The sequence below is a fragment of the Colossoma macropomum genome, unplaced genomic scaffold (genome assembly GCF_904425465.1).
Source record: "Colossoma macropomum unplaced genomic scaffold, Colossoma_macropomum, whole genome shotgun sequence".
Lineage (NCBI taxonomy): Eukaryota > Metazoa > Chordata > Actinopteri > Characiformes > Serrasalmidae > Colossoma > Colossoma macropomum.
In genome coordinates, this window is record NW_023494809.1 from 24,506,826 (window position 1) to 24,523,780 (window position 16,955).

Consider the following 16,955-nt stretch of genomic DNA (forward strand, 5'->3'; position numbering starts at 1 on the left):
GGCCAAAAGAGGCACAACATGCTACGACATTCGCCTACACATGGATAACTCAGTGTACATAGTGCATGGTGTTATATAGTATATATGGAGTTATTTGATTAAATAAGGAAAAATCTTCATGAAAGGAATGATAAATGCAAAAGTTACTGTCACCACACTCTTAAAAAGATGTTTATTTGAGTGTGTTTTCTGTAAAGGATGTGTTAACTTATTTTCACTTAGAAAATCAGCTAAGCACATTAATTGACCAGGGGTTTTCAAACATTTGCATTGCATTGAAAAGTATATTTAAAAAGTGTCTGCATAACTGTGTATGCATAGTTATTTTTAATTAACTTAATCTAATAATGCAAATTCGTATTTTCACTATTGCATGAAATCAACCAAACAAAGGTAAAAAATGAGATGTACTGTAAGACATTTTATTTTATTTGACACGAAAGATAATTGTCAGCAAGGTGAAACGAGAACACAAGCGTTTTCGGTTGTTATTGATATGCCATTCGTTTCATCGTAAGACAAATGTAATTTTTTCTAACATGAGCGTTGCAAGGCCAATTTTTGGGGGGGGCTTAAGACCCCACTTTCCTAAGTAAACGTACATTGCTTGTCCAAATCAACTGTAGTTCATTCTCATTCACAATATACTGTAATAACAGGGCGGGAGGAAGGCGCTGCTGCTGCTCTAACGCTATACTACTAGAGATTGACTAGTAACGTCCAGCCAATCATATCAGACCTCATGCGTTGTAAGCCAATCATATCAGACCTGGGGGAGGGGCTCTGTTTATAAACGACAGTAACCGTTAGCAGAGCTGAGGACGGGATTTTGGCTAAAAAGCTCGTTAAAATAAACGTTAGAGCTCATTCAAAATCTAATATACGGAGTAAAACAGTGTGAAATAGTGAATATTTCCACGTACAATATGGATTTATGTCAAATTATGGTCAGTATAGCTGGATATCTGTCTTTTTATTTGGTCGCTTGTTAACTCTAGTCAGCTAACTTTAGTTAACTTTGGTTTAAGTGAAGTAAAGAAAAGAGGCTAGGCTAACACTAACATTAGCTAACTAACTAACGTTAGCTGACAAGCCAGCTAGTCTAACCTCACTTCATAGTGAGTGCAGGGTGTGAACGAACAAGAGGGATAGAAATAACGTCATTTACAGCTCTTTATATTCTTTGTTTTTAGATTTCTCTTCACTGTTCGGAAAGAATGGCACCAGCATTTGGCATAAATTGTTTCTTTAAGTTACTGTCAGTGTAAAGGACGAGGCTGAAGCTGCTTCCTGTTCGCCAGATTCTTGGTCGAGTTTTCCCGCTGAGAGGCGCCAGAATGAACCTGCTGCAGGATTTAAGGTGGAACGGAAAATTCACATCATAACACAGATGGAAATTAAGAAGCGGCAGAGTTTAATAAAATTACGTTAGTATATTGCTACACAGGAGGAGAGGGAGAGAAAGAAGCTGACGGAGACTAACAGGACAGAAGGAGCAGATCTAATGGAGGTTAGTGAGCAGGAAAGCGAGGGAGAGCTGTCAGTTAAAATTAATGCTGAATTTAATTTAACTGAGGAAATATAATATTTGTCACCATGACCATGAAATTCTGTCATCTAGCTTATTAAACATGCCTACAGAGTAAAATCACACTCTGATGGCACCAAGTGAGACTAAATTGATCTGTAATCTGTGTGTTTGGTTATTATATTTAGGACTTTGCAGCTCATCTAAGAGAGGAGAGAGCGCTGCTTGACTTCAGTACCTTTGCTTGATCTGTGCGTGCTGTAAGTGGATGGATATAACGTTAGTGTTTGTTTTATGACCTCTGTGCTTAACATAAACTATGAAGAGACATCTGCCCTGCAATGGACTGGCGACCTGTCCAGGGTGTATCCTGCCTTCCGCCCAATGACAGCTGGGATAGGCTCCAGCACCCCACCGCGACCCAGAAGGATAAGCGGTTTAGATGATGGATGGATGGATGGATGGATGAAGAGACGGATCAGAATAACCATTTTTGACATACTCAACACAGCTGATGTACTTAACATTTTCTGGCTACCCTAAAAGTGAATTATAAACATTTTGGGGCCATTAAAAAAATATCTTCGGGCACTATGCCCGCAGACCCCCCTAATACAGGCTCAGCCCCCCTATCCATGAACCTCTAGTGATGCCCCTGTTTTCTGTAATTCTGTGCATATATTTATAAATGTATGGTGGAATGAAAAAGTTCTTCTATTAATGAAAATAATTGATACGCATTTATTTACTGTGAGAGATGGTTGTCAGCATGGTGAAACAAAAGAATACAAACGTTTTAAACAAGCACTGTGATCAGTTTTTACAGATCTATATAAAGGTTCAAAATATGAACAGATGTAAGTTTATTTAAGCATGAAATGCATGTTTATCTGGAGAAATTAGACATTACCTGGTAACACAGTAAGAATTTGCTGAGCTCAGATTCATTGTTTAAAAATGTTGAGGCCTCTAAGTAAAGCAGAGTTTGTCTGGTAACAGAATAGTCAGTACGGTTATTTTGAAGAAATGACTTAATGATTTGTATGAATCCAAACAGCTGAACTGATTCTTTATACTGAATGTGTATCAGAAAATACATCCCAGTAGTTCTGTTAATACTGTGGCGGCTGCCACTGGCTCCGTTTTTTGGAAAGGAGCTTTAGGGGCACTATATGCAAAAAGTACATTGGTTGTTTTAGTCTAAGATGTGTGTATGTGATATTTTTAAGAGTGACGCTCATGGGGAAATGTACACAGGACAAAATGTATCTGGGTTATAACATTTCTTTTTACCACAGGACACGAAATAAGCGATTTTCAAAAATGGCATTAATTGTTCTCATAGAAGAACTCTGCTTAGACCCGGAATTCCTAATAAGGGCATTACGTCGACTGCCGAATGACACACAACTTATATGGAGAGGAATTCATGCCATATTAGAAATGCAATGAACAGCTGACATAACTTTTCTGTAGTGACGTATAATAGATGCCAAAATGAGAAACAAAACCTCTGTTACACTTTTTTAATGTCGCTTGACCTCTTTACTGAAAAACAATGCATGCGGATTTGCATTTGAAAAATAAAATGCTGAATTTATGTCAGAATTGAATACAATCTACCTTAAAATGTAATAAAGGCACGACTATAGTTTTCCACATTACTACTTTAAACAAATTTTCCTCATTGAAATGCAGTCATAACTGCATAACAGTGAAAACAGTGAAATGCACTGAACACATGACATTACTTTTCCATAGTGACATGAAGAATACGTGCCAAAATTAAAAACGAAACCCCTATTACACTGTTTTAACGTCGCTTGGTGTTACGGATCTCCTTTGTTTTCTTCTTTTGCTGTTGTGTTGCGGATTGCCCTGTACTCTCCTGTGTGTGAATTTCTCTGCCCTCCCTGTCCATGTTAGGGTTAGTGCTGGTTAGGTATGGGAACAGTATGGGTTAGGAATAGAGTTGCTTTGGTTAGGCTGGGGCTGAACATGCTCTGCAGGCTTCGTCTCTGACAGCTCAAAACCAACACAGCAGCCAGCTTTTCTCTGTGATGCATACACTCCGAAAAATCCACACTCCCAAACACCCTCTGACCTAGGCATATTTTGGAATGTACGCAAGCAAAGGTAAAACCTGTGTGGATATGAAATATAAATTGCATTTCACAATATGAAACAGCATTTAAGGGGTATAATGAAAATATGTAAAACTAAACAAGATAGAAAGTGGGGAAGAAACATTTAGGTTGAAGGTCCTGTACACTCAGAAATAAAGGTATGAAACTGTCACTAGTGTAGTACCCCTCTTGTCACTGGGGTGGTACCCTCAAGGGTACATCTCAGTACCTTTAGTCAGGGAACATAATTGTACCATAATCCATTGATATTATATTTTCTAAGTTGTACTGACTCCACACACCCCGCCTCATCTCCAGGCTTAATATTTCACTGTTCTGTTTTAAAACATTGGGTTATAAAAAGATACAAATATGTTCTTTTCAACTGGGAGAGACTTATTTAAGGTTCACAACTGGACCTTAAAACCACTGTTGTACCTTCAAGGGAACATTTACATTGTTTGTACCTTGATGAACAAAAATGTACCTGCACAGAACCTTAATTTCTAACAGTGTATGAAATGGGGTTCAAAACATGACAAAAAGTGAATATCCATGGCACTCTTCATTGAATTTAAAAATGTTTATTTTAAAGTAATAAACAGTATTAAAAAATAAAAATCACTGTAGAGGATGTTTACATATTTCACTTCAAAAAATCAACCAACATGTGATTTAACCTAAAGGTTTGCATATGACTGTAAATGGCAGTACATGATCAGCCAAATGACGTTGCTTATACATAATAACTTTCAAATATTGCATAAATCAAAATATCAAACAGTTGATGAAAAACAAATACAAAATATAAACAAATAACACAATAATATAAGAACAGTATGTTAAACAAAGAATGCATACAGCTTGACACTAAATGACCCTCTAGAGTTATATAAACCTATAAGGATGGGCTAAAATCAAGACCTCATTGAATCCTAGATATAAGCAGCTTTTAATTTAGACATCCGAGATGCATCTTTAAGGTTATGTTTCTGTTCTTTATTTCTTTCCTACAGGAATCTGGTATAAAAGATTTATGCCACTCACAAGTGAAAAAAGAATTTCTGGATTTAGTGCCAACTTGAGGATTTTTACGGATTATTTTCTTGCTTGATGTCAGATCTAATTTAGATCTTAAGGTAGTTATTGAGTTGAGTCACAAGCATTTTCTTGACACTCAGTTATAATAGGAAGTGCTGTGTATTTGTTACAGTGGAGAGACAGCATTACAGTGTGTTTGGGTGTGTATCCTGTAAAACACATTAACAAAAGTGACTCAGCTACCTGTGACTTAGTAGTGTGCAATGCTGTGTTTGATTGTCTTCTGAACCTGCATGTTGAGTGTGGATTACTGGTCATGGCTGACTTGAAAGTCCAAGGTACAGCTGTTCTCTGTTGACTTGTTTTGCTGTCAGTATCCAGTAACTGCATAGTTTCAGTTTTAATGTAGAGGTTCGTGACAAGCCCAGTGATGGAATGTGATAATAGAGATTGTACAAGAGTTGATTTCCTTCATGAGATAAACACATATATCCTTCATTAGTAGTTATAATGCATTCTAGTGCAAACTCAGTTCTGCTCCTCACTCTCAGTTTTGCTCCGGGCCAAATGAACTCCATTTCTTGTTCGGCTGCCATGTGGAGCAGGGAGCAGTAATGGAAAAAGTGCATGATTTGGACATGTTATACAGGGGAATGTAACTTTAGCTCATTTTGGGGTTAATACAGTGCTCAAAAGTAGTTTGGGGACACGTCTGTGATCATTATTTAACTTGTTAATGTACTGTGAAAATGGTGTTTCATATTCAGCTTTATTTTTGACTTTGACATACCTGACTCTAAATTTTAATGTTCTGAAAGATAAAGAATGTTTGAAAACTAAGAAAACTTGAACACTGAGCTTTTTGAGAATTAATCTCACAAAAATTGTCTCCTTTGTAATAAAATGTCTGTGAGAAAGACTGCAGATCTGCTGAAAATTCCTAAATCAACAATGAAAAATGTTGAGGGGGGCAGTGAGTTAGTCTTGTAGAGAGCTTGACTAAATGTGTTTTTTTGTTGACTTCTGGAGTCATTATGTTTGTTATTGAGAAGAAACTAGACACAGTTCTGTGCTTTTTAGGAGAAGGTTTGTTTTAAGACATCTTCGTACAAAGATGTTAACAAATCACCATTTTGTCCGTTCTCCCAACAAAAAACGGGAGCAAACCAATGATTATAGAGGATGTATTCACCCTCAACTGGCCCAAACTGGCCCCTCTAAATGTCAAGGTTTTGTACCTTGATGCTGATAGAGAGGCATAAGAAAAGTACAGAACATTCTAAGATGATCCAGAAGAGGGAAAAAATGCTGATTTTGTGATTGAATAGTGGACTATTTTTGTCAACTTGTATCTATTTGTAAATAATAAGCTTCCTTTTTTATGCACTGGACTGTGATGTTGGGTAATTCTTGGATTCAAGCCTGGTCGAGTGGTTGGCCGGGAAGCTGGGGTTTGCCAAAATAAGGGACTGGAACTCCAAAGTTAAGTGCAAATATAGCGATTTTTATGAAGTGAAGTACATACATTATCTAAACCACTTATCCTTCTGGGTCGCGGTGGGGTGCTGGAGCCTATCCAGCTGTCATTGGGCAGAAGGCAGGATACACCCCGGACAGGTCGCCAGTCCATCGCAGGGCAGACAGACAGACATATACATTTACACCTAGGGGCAATTTAGCGTGTCCAATTAGCTTAACTGCATGTCTTTGGACTGTGGGAGGAAACCGGAGTACCTGGAAGAAAACCCACGCAGACATGGGGAAAACAGGCAAACTCCACACAGAAATGACCTGGGAATCGAACCCAGGCCCTTCTTGCTGTGAGGCAACAGTGCTACCCACTGCGCCACCGTGCTGCCCTGATGTGAAGTACAAAAACAAAAAGAAGAAAAGACCCGCCCCTGGTCAAACCAGTTAACACAAAGGGGTAGGTGCTCAGCACACATATAACAATATTCAGGTGATTACTCAGCACCCGGTTTAAAACCGACATGTCATTAGGCCTGTACACGTTCCGCGGGTAAGTATACTTTTACATGGTTTGCAGTAACAATGTCCTTCTTCCTTTTTCAGGTTTGCTGACGACAGGATCAACCCCCTTTCTCCATGTGGTTGTGGGCTCTTACAACATGTATAAAAGAGGATGATGACCGAGCCAGCCGTTCCCCCAGAAGTCTCAACAGACCACATCAAGAGGTATGTACATTTACGTCATGATGGTGATGAGCTGGAGCCTCTAGCTTCATCATGTGGATAAATTTGCATTTGTCATTTGGAGCGCTGGGATTCAATAAACACCTCCTTTTGTACTCTAACCTGAAAAATACCCACATGTCTTTTCTGCCAGACCATCACAATGTACTCAAGTCTAGAAGTGCCCAAAACCTGGCATGCTCTGGCCATCCAAACAACATCATCAAACAAGCCTGGCTGAGCATCAGTTGTGCAAACTTACTCACTGTCTAGAAGATTAAAGTCATCCAAAAGAAAACCAAATGACTGACCTGAATAACATTTTAAATACTGACCTAAATAAAGGACAGAGACACTAACGTTTATCCTGCTAGTGTTTCAGTCCTTTAATTCCCTTATTTAGGTTCTCATTATGTTCCTGGTATCATTTTGAGGGTCAGTTAGTAAACCTGGTTATTGTTGCTGCTTGTTATAACTTTTGGATACGAATGAATAAATAATACATTTGTCTTAAGTAATAAATAAACAAGATATAAATTATATTCAGAGAATGTCCCCAGGCTACTTTTGAGCACCATATACTACCCATCCGTCCTGTCACATAAACAGAGTGATTGCAGTTCAAAGATCAGTATGAGGCTTGTGACTGTTTTTAAGTCATTCCAAGAAAAGTAATGGAAAGTCCTAGAAAATACTAGGCCAGCCAGCCTGAGTTGAAAGTGAAAATCCATAAGTGGAACCTTAGTAGTTCTCAGCCCAAAGCAGGTCATTTTATCAGTAGTAAATAGACAGGACATGGTGGTATTGTATCTCATATCCCACTGAACAAACAGCCTCATTAGGTGCTTCAGTTTTGTTCAGACATGTATTAATGACACATTATAAATAGAAATGGACGTTTGTAGATGTGCTGCACAACACATGGCTGGCTGTTTATGGCCTCCTGACCTCGCTGAATGCAGTTGCATGACACTAAAATCACTGTACCTTGGTTTGGGTCCGGTTGGCGTACTCACATTTAAAGCACAGCTGACAGAGGTTGATCAGTAGATCACTAGTAGTTCCATCAGCTCAGATCCACACAGTGCATAGGAAAAGATTCAGTTATCAGTCTGTCCATTTTTATCCTTCCCTAGCAGCACTCTTTTGGTTAGTTGTTGCTTTCGTTTTTGCTTGCTTTTCCGTACTTCACCTGTGTTAAAGGTTAGAAACAGTCAGACTCAGATTAATTTAACATTCTGTTAAAGCTCAAACTCAATGATAGCACCATCCATTCTTACTCCACAAGCAAAATAACTTATTTTACAGAATGTTTCAAACTCACCTTTGTTTTCTCTTGTCTTGCATTACAACATTTTCTGATGAGACATATTGTGACAACAACAACAATAACAATGACAGCAACAGGAACAAGGACAGCAGCAATAATGGTGCCAACCTTGGATGCTGAGGAAAAAAATAATAAATTCTGAGCACTTTTAATAAATATTACAGGATCTCTGGGGTCTTCCAAAAAGTGAGTTTAGCAAACTAACCCAGATATGTTAACTCAGAATTGGGATTTTCAGTTCCAGAATCCACGATTAGAGTGGGTGAAGGTTGCAAATTGCGCTGCAAAGGTAATCTCACTGAGGATCCATTGATACTCATATTATTAGGGCAGATTTTCATCAGGAAAGAGAAGAAGAGAGTTTTCAGAATACGTCTGCCTAACACTTATTCTGCACATTTCTTTTTCGTATTTCTCAGACATAAACATATGATCAACATTAACCATTTTACCACATAATTATGATTTGAACTATGAAAAATGATGTGATGGCTTTAGGCACTGAGCCATTTAATATTGTGAATCTTATATTTCTCATATGCAGCGCACTGACAGGCCCATCCATTGCATAATGGACTGCACAGTAATATAAATCTAGTAATATCAAAAAATTGTTTTCCAGTTGAAGGCTCCATTTGACAACAATGCACACATCGTCACCGGTGTTGAAGTCAAAGGATAATGTTTCAAATTCTGTTGTAACTGAATAGAATATGTCTATGTGTTTAAAATGCAGTTTGATGGTCTCCTTCTTGGAGACAACAGTCAGACTGTAGTACCTCAGGAGAAGGTATACAACATTGTTGTTGTTGTTGGGTACTAGGGACATACCTCTCATACCACTAAATGATGCAGATGAAGAGCACTGCACTTTACAAACCACAGAGATGGTAGAATACTTTGGAGAGGCACAATTTGCAGTAACCTTTCTTTGAATTTACTGATCAAAACCTGTCCTTAATTTCTGTTTGTATGCTGAATTGAACATATCGGGAAGAAAACTCGTATATAACCAAATATAAAATGTGCTGTAGCTTTTGCACAGGCCACATTTTATGTTTTTAATGTTTTTTGTTAAGGTCAACAAATAAACTGTAATTGTGCATTAAATGTGCAGAAGTGTGTTCTCTGTAGGACCAAAGAAAAAGCATGTAATTTGACCAGGTGCACCAAAACTTTGCATACCATTGTCTCTGGAGGTGGTCTGGCCCCCCTCCACATGCTAGTACCACACTGTTAATCAATGTAAAGCAGGTTTTAATATGAGGTCAAATATTTAGCAGTTGTCAAATGTCCTGCTGGTCTCTTTCCACCTTATGGGAATTGACATTTTCATCTCATCATTCATTTAATGAAGATGGATTCTAAGTTAAGGCTATCCAAAGCATCAGGCAAAAATCTTTGAAAAATAAAGTCACCTACAAAGTCAGCTACAGCTGCAGTAGGGCTTAATGTAGCAGAATATGAATTAAACAGGCTATTTTAAACAAAGAAATCACCACAATGCACCAAGAGCGTAGAATCCAGGCAAAACATCTGACCTGTTAAACATCAATTCAGATCAACATGGGATGAGGAAATGCTGAATCAATTAGGCTTTACATAAATTTACAGTTTTATACTCTCATAGGCATACATTCACTTTTTTTTTCTTTGGACACACCAACAGTGCTTTTTCATATAGCTTATACAAAGTATGCCTGGATGTTAATGTTTCAGTTCCAAAAGTGTGAAATTAGAAACACTTTTGCTTTTTTGTCACTCGCATCCGTGTAGTGCTCAGTCACTCCATAAGCACGCTTTAATTAGGACTCTTCACCAAAACTCTAATCAATGTTTCTGGAACCAAAAACTTCGGAAATGTGTTCAAGTTCAAATTTAAGGTTTGTTAAACCAGATTTCTGGAATGCCCCCTGGTGTTTAACAAAAATGTATATTCCTAAATGTTGTGATTATTAATAGTGAAAAAGCTGAAAGGGTTAACATTTACCTGTTCTGATTTGCACTGAGGTCTGTATAAGCTGTCTGGATTGGGTAGACGTCTTCTCACAAGTATATGTTCCTTCATGTTTCTCACTGTCCAGTTTGTGCAGTGCGATGTTTCCTTCACTGGTCAGTTTCACTTCTATACCATTCCACTCCTTAATGTCGGCTGGCTGTGACGTTTGGCTGTTGTAGCTCAGAACAGTAGACGAGCCATCAAAGGTCAAGGTGAGGGTGAAGTTTCCAGTTTCTCCCTGAGATCCTGGACAATGGACTGTTATGTCCTGTCCTAAATCAATTTCAATTTTCTCTGAAACAATAAAAGATTCAGATGAAATTGGCCAGTATTAAGGTTATTACAGTACAGGCTGAGCTGTAAAATATGAACATGAAACTTCATAATGGATAAAATACTAAAATACTACAACCTTAAAGCCATAAAAATAACACAGACACCTTATTGTGAACACTTATTATCAAAAATGAAACAAAAAACAAACTGCTTAGAACGCTAGGAAGCTCAGTTCACATGTAACTGAAAATCATATCTGCTGGTAAAGCACTGTTCAATTAAAATTATTAGATCCTATTTCATTTTTGACCTATAATAAAGGGGAACCCTCAGAGCCTTCTAGGCCCATTTTAATGCAATACAATCATGCTTGTGTATAAACAGTATCAGAGTACTATTCCTGTTCATTGGTATGTTTTGGATGGAATCAAAAGGGCTAAATTCATGAAACATTTAGTAGAAAATTGGCCAATCAGGATTTTTTTTGTTTGTGGCATCTAGGTAGATACAGCTAAGTGAGCTCTATTGGTTTAAGATTCAAGAGTTGAAGAGAGGGCCTAACACATTACAGATGAACTACCCTTATAATTGACAGAGGAATTAACCAGTCACGTGTCAATTTCCAGTAGGTGGGACCAGTCTGGAAGTTGGAAGTGCAATAAGACGTGAATAAATGAAAATAAAATAGAAAATTGAATAAAAACTTCTTAAAGATGCAAATTCTTTAATTGAATTCATGAATGTTCTTAAACAGAATACTAGTTAAAAGTTCCATGCTGCATACAGATTAGATCAGGTTTGAAACCACTGCCCAATCAAAAGTCAGAAAGCTGTCAAGGGTAAACAAATGTACTTTGCCCTTTTATGAATTATATTTTCATTTAGCAGAGTGACTGCTTCGACTTTTGGGAAAAAGGATGTCAGTGCAACTTTCTCACTGCAGCTCTCCACAGCGCTACTGCTGTATGTGTAAATGGCCAGCATGTGCAAGCTGTAAGCAGTCACACTCACACCAAGCAGAGGTCATATGTGTGAAACAGGCCTTAGAAATGAAAACCAGTGGTTGCAGCTCCCAGTGTTCTTTACTTTAAAGAGTCACTAGCTGTATCCAAAACTGCCCTATTCACTGTGTAGTTTTGGGGTTCCATTATCTTTAGTGGTGTCTGCAAACATAGTACAGAAGATCCAGTGTGCTCAAACAATCTCACAATGCAGATTTTTGACTGTAGGGTATAGTGATTAGGGGATCATTTTGATATAGTTGCTGTCAGAACAAAACCTCGCATCTCCAAAATGGTAACTTTACAGGAGAAGGAAAAAACATACTTTACTTTTAATGTAAGTCAATGGAACCAAACTTTTTTCCAAGTAATTTTGGGTCGTTTCTTTTGATCCATTCATCATTAAATTTACGCACTATATAAAGGACAACAGGTGTTTTAAGATTATGTGAAAAACTGAAAAATGCAGATATGAGGTTTTGTTCCGACAGCAGTAATATGCTAATATGTCTGTCACAATCTTCAGTTAAAACATAATGTTTTAGATGTTTCAAATATCTGTCTTTAATCTAGAACGTCCGAAAAATGTTAATGTGAATCGAGGTTAGTCTAGTGCTAATAAAGTGCTAGAATCCCTTAGAGATGCAAGCAGAAGTTAGCATTATCGAAAAGGTAGTTTTTTTCCTGATGTTTTGACATAGCTGTCATAGTTATGGTTCTCCACTGATAAATCTACAGCAGCCGATATTAGTTATCGGAATTTTAGCTCTTTGAAATCGGATGGGTGACAATATTTTCATATATTTTCATATATATGGGTTATTTGGCCTAATGTGAATGTGTGTGGCTGGTTGTGTAGTGCTCACCTTGCTTCAGGCTGGCTGTGTATGTTTGAGTCCTGTCCTCAGGGATAATGGAGCAGGTGTATAGGTGGTTATTCTGGACTGGCTTAGCTGGGAGAGTGCTGGTCAATGAGAACAGGCCTCTGCTGTCTTCAGTGAACGTGTCTTGTGAGGTCCCATCAGTTGTCCATGAGATGATTGGTTTTGGGTAAACTTCACTTGTGTTGCAGGTAATTCCATCATCTGTTATTTTTATATCCACTGATTTGATTGGGGCTGAAAGAAAGGTGGAAAAGAGGTATTTAGGAAAGTACTTGTCCACAAAAGCTGGATACATGTCCATTCCTTACATATCAATATCTAACTCAACTGAGCAGACAGTAACTTTCAATCATTATTTGAATTCTGAAATATTACTTGATGTAGGTGTGCTGCTGAGTCACTGTAACAAAAGCTGTTCTAATGTTCATTCTTACAACTAAAGGTGACAAACTGAAACAGTAACTTTTACTTTTCCGTTCAGCAGTCTTCTTTTCCTAGGTTTATGCTGTATTAGGTACTACAAAAATGTACTTGAGTGTTGTAATTTTTAAACAGTGCAGTCAATCAGCAATATTAGAAAAATAAAAAATTCCTAAATAACAATTTCTCTCTTGATGTTTCTCTCACCCTCCACGTTTATAAAGACAAAAGCTTCCTTGTTGGCAGAACTGATGGCGGTATAGCACTTATATCTGCCCCTGTCCTGGGTCCTGACCCCTTTCAGGATCAGAGACATGTTTCCCTTAGAGACCTGATCAGAGAACAGAAACGTCCTTCCTTTATAGGCTCCATCCTGGTATTTCAGTTGATCAGTACCACTGTAGAACGAATGTACATTTAATGTCGTCTGACCGTCCACTTTTTGCCAGTGGATGACTTCACGATAATCAGACTTGCAGGGAAGCACACATTCTTGGGAGAAGAGACAGGTAACAGTGTCTGCAGGGACACAAATCAAGCAAAGGAGTTAGTACAGTTTTTTGAAAGTTAAAGACCACCTGCACTCAAAAATGTATTTTTAAATGGTTTTTAGACTTACTTTTGATTATATAGACTGATATTTGTGTCAGATCTGTTAGCACAGAGAATAGGCCACATTTTCTTCTTGAAAGCATTGGCTTTGGCTCTTTTTAATGCAGTAGCTTAGCATGCTACAGAATCACACCACAGCACATGTTAATTCTGGCTCACTGGAGTTTCCTGACACAAGTTTAGGAAATAAACACTCCAATCAAAGTGGGTAATCCAGTGTTTTTTATACCTGTAGCTTTTAGCTTAAGCTACTTTTGCTTCAGTATCTGCAGTAGCTTTAGGAGCTAGCGTTAGCTTAGTGAAAAGGCCTAAACAACTTCACACACAACCAAGCAGATTCAGTTTGGCTCCTGACGCAAGTTTAGAGATCAAAGACTCAAATCTAAGATGGTAAATCTGATTTATATGCTTTTGTGTTGCATAAAGTACTTTTAATTCACTATCCTTGATAAAACAAATGAAGGCTAATGTTCCCTGTTGAAAAAACAACGCAGACCAGGAAGCATTATGCTAGTTTTGGTCGTGAACATCACATCAGTTTCCATTGCTACTGACCAGCATACCAGCATCCAAAACACAATATATGCTGGTTTTGCTGGTGACCATCCATGCTGGTCTATGCTGTGTTTTCTAGCAGGGTTAGCTTAGCGAGAAGATTAAACCAGCTTTATGTAGAACCACACAGGTTCATTCCTCACTGATGCTGCACTCAGGCAAGTTAGATGATAAAGACTCAAATCTAAGCAAGCAAAGTGGAGTGACTGGTGCCAGAGTGACAGAAAACAGAATCTTTCTCATTGTTAAAGTTACAGTGTGAGCTTTGTTACTGCTCTGGGTTTAAACGGAGTTGCCAGATCACACATACAGTTTCTTGCCAAAAAAAAAAAATCAAAACCTGTCAAAATGCAAGAAAAACTGCCCAAAAAGTAAGTCATTTTAAAAAGAAAGAAAAAATTAATAATATTATAAGCATTACTTCACCCCAACATTTCTTTTTAAAGTTGCTTACCTTTATAGGCTATACCAAACAGATAACAGTTACCAGCTATAGCAGAACTGTGTACAGTCAATAATGTCATGTGAATTGAATAATTTTTGTCTTGTTAGGCCTAACGTCCATCTAGTACATCAATAATAACAATAATAATAATAATAATAATGATGATAATAATAAACTGGGTACGTTAATCACTAATGTTGATTGTGAATGATAAAAAATGGGTGAGGCAGTGGCCTCCTCTCAACAGGAGTGACTAAAATCTCAAAATAATTTCTTATTTTCTTGCAATTTTAGCTTAGTATCCTAAAATACTGGCTGTCTTTAAATTTGATAACTCATTATTTTGACATAGTATGTCAAATTTCAAGAACACATTATGCAAGAAGATCTTATTTCAAGATAATAAGTCAATATTTTGAGAAAATAAGACATTGTAAGACATTTATTTTGCCAAAAATAGTCATTATTTTGAGATATTCAGTCCATATTTCAATTGTTTTGAAATATTAAGTTATTTTGAGAAAATATGTCATTATTTCAAGATATTAATTCAATATTTAGTTACCAGAAAGTGGGAATGGGCTTCCATAGGTAGCACACGAGTTATGGAAGCTACCAGATGGCCTGAGCTGAAAGTTTGACAGATATTGCAACAGTAACTGAGCGAGGTGGGACCTGGTGGGTTTGTGGTGGGGCAGAATTTTGCAAACCATCAAACAACAGAGGTGCTTTTTGCTTTAAAAAAGTTCTCCACGCTCACATATGTCATCGTTTGAAAGGTTCTTGAAAGGTCCAAAGAATCACTTTAAGCTCTTTAAGAGTGTAACTGCACTTTGGGATCAGAAGCTGAGTAGCAATTCGAAGAACTAGCTGAAAGAAATGTAGTGCAGAAAGACGACCGCTGGAATGCAGAAATACAAGCTTTGCAAAGCCGCCTCTCCGAGGCTTTTCCATTAGAAGAAAACCAAAACTGAATCATGTTCATTTCTCAACTATACAAGCTGCTTTATTGGGCTTTACTGTTTAATCATTTGCTTTCTGGTCTGGGTCCAGTGAAAGTAGCCTTGTCTGACAATCTCAAAGGTCTTTAGGTTCAAAGGACAAGTTCAGGCAAACACAGCCCAGGAAATACTGGTTATTCCTAGTGTTGAAGGTAGTGGCAGAATAACAACACAAACAAACAAAACTAATAAATATCCAGACAGAAGTAACAAACAAATGCTTTCATTGTTTATTTGTGTGATTTTAGCCAGGGATTATCTAAAATCAGACATTCAGAAGGAATTTTCTTTGCCAGTCTAGAGACAGTTCTGTGACTGTAACCCAGATTTAATCAAACTGGAGAAAAAATAAGCCTTTCCAATATATATATATATATTTAATAAACCCAGAGTGATGCTGTATGACAGATGTAGCATTTTCAGGAATGTCTTATAGCTGTAGCCTTCAGTATTACCATTAGAAAGAACAGTGATATCATATACTATTAATGTTTGACTATTTCAGCTAAATTTACAGTACTAATAAACTAAATAAGCCTCTTTCAGTTTAAATAAGATCTGTATTACTGGCCTCCATATGAGCTTTGAGGTCAATACTCAGACAGTGACAGATCTCAGATCTAATTTTCTTCTGACGGCACCTTAAGTGACCTCAGTAAAGTGACGGACGTTTCTACTCACCATCTCCTGTGGTCAGTGCCAGTGACCACAGCAGAGTAACAGTCCTAATCAGCCAGTTCATATTCCTCACACCAGAACCTCAGCGAAGGTTTCTTACAGTCAACTGAGATTTGCTTTTACTTACTGTGACTGAATACCTGAGAACAGGTTTATCCACATGCACTGTGAGATTAGCCAGCCATTCATTAACCAGTTGATAAGAGTGACGTAGAGAGAACACTGACACACCGACACTAGTAAAGAATTACTTTATTTAAGTTATTGAAACAAATCTATTTTTATTTATCTGAACCACTTTGGGGCGGCACGGTGGCGCAGTGGGTAGCGCTGTCACCTCACAGCAAGAATGGCCTGGGTTCGAAAATTGCCCCTAGGTGTGAGTGTGTGTGTGATTGTGTATGTCTGTCTGTCTGCCCTGTGATGGACTGGCGACCTGTCCAGGGTGTATCCTGCCTTCCGCCCAATGACAGCTGGGATAGGCTCCAGCACCCCACTGCGACCCAGAAGGATAAGCGGTTTAGATGATGGATGGATGGATGAACCACTTTGGACTACTGGGATAGACTTCAGATCCCCCCCGTGACCCATTTGGATAAGCGGCTTAGGAAATGTGTGTATGCGTGTGTTTCATAAAAAGTAAACGGCAATGGCAAGTTTATAGCACTGAATCATTCTCTGTGTGTTGACAAAAAAATCAGTAAATCCCAACCTTATACAGGCATATGATGCAAGAAAGAATAACCAAGATTTGAACACTTTCTCAAATATTTGCTAGGATACTATTTCTAATAGATCATATTAAGAGTTAGTGGGTTTAGGAATTTTTGTTGGGCCCGAAGTAATTATGAAAATAAATCCTTTGC

General features: G+C 37.9%; 1 protein-coding gene and 1 long non-coding RNA gene across 2 annotated transcripts; one reads left to right on the forward strand and one right to left on the reverse strand.

The window, feature by feature from the left end:
- The first annotated feature begins 800 nt into the window (after positions 1-800).
- LOC118799220 lies at positions 801-3,890 on the forward strand. Its single transcript, XR_005006100.1, has 3 exons — positions 801-947; positions 1,194-1,510; positions 1,717-3,890. It is a non-coding gene; the product is annotated as an uncharacterized LOC118799220 (long non-coding RNA).
- Positions 3,891-4,222: 332 nt separating this feature from the next.
- On the reverse strand, positions 4,223-16,271 carry hhla2b.2 (HERV-H LTR-associating 2b, tandem duplicate 2). The gene is made up of 6 exons (XM_036558274.1): positions 16,093-16,271; positions 13,006-13,317; positions 12,361-12,612; positions 10,209-10,511; positions 8,213-8,334; positions 4,223-8,080 (listed from the first exon to the last, which is right to left on the reverse strand). The coding sequence occupies exons 1-6, from the start codon at positions 16,151-16,153 to the stop codon at positions 8,039-8,041; spliced, it is 1,092 nt and encodes a 363-aa protein (XP_036414167.1). The 5' UTR covers positions 16,154-16,271; the 3' UTR covers positions 4,223-8,038.
- Between the last annotated feature and the right edge of the window lie 684 nt (positions 16,272-16,955).

Bases quoted from the DNA above. Each gene is read 5' to 3' on its own strand.
- hhla2b.2 (XM_036558274.1), bottom strand. From the start codon at position 16,153: ATGAACTGGCTGATTAGGACTGTTACTCTGCTGTGGTCACTGGCACTG. The intron at 13,318-16,092 runs GTGAGTAGAAAC...GTGTCCCTGCAG, and splicing joins GGCACTGACCACAGGAGATG to ACACTGTTACCTGTCTCTTC. The intron at 8,335-10,208 runs GTAAATGTTAAC...TTTTTTCCTCAG, and splicing joins CTCAGTGCAAATCAGAACAG to CATCCAAGGTTGGCACCATT.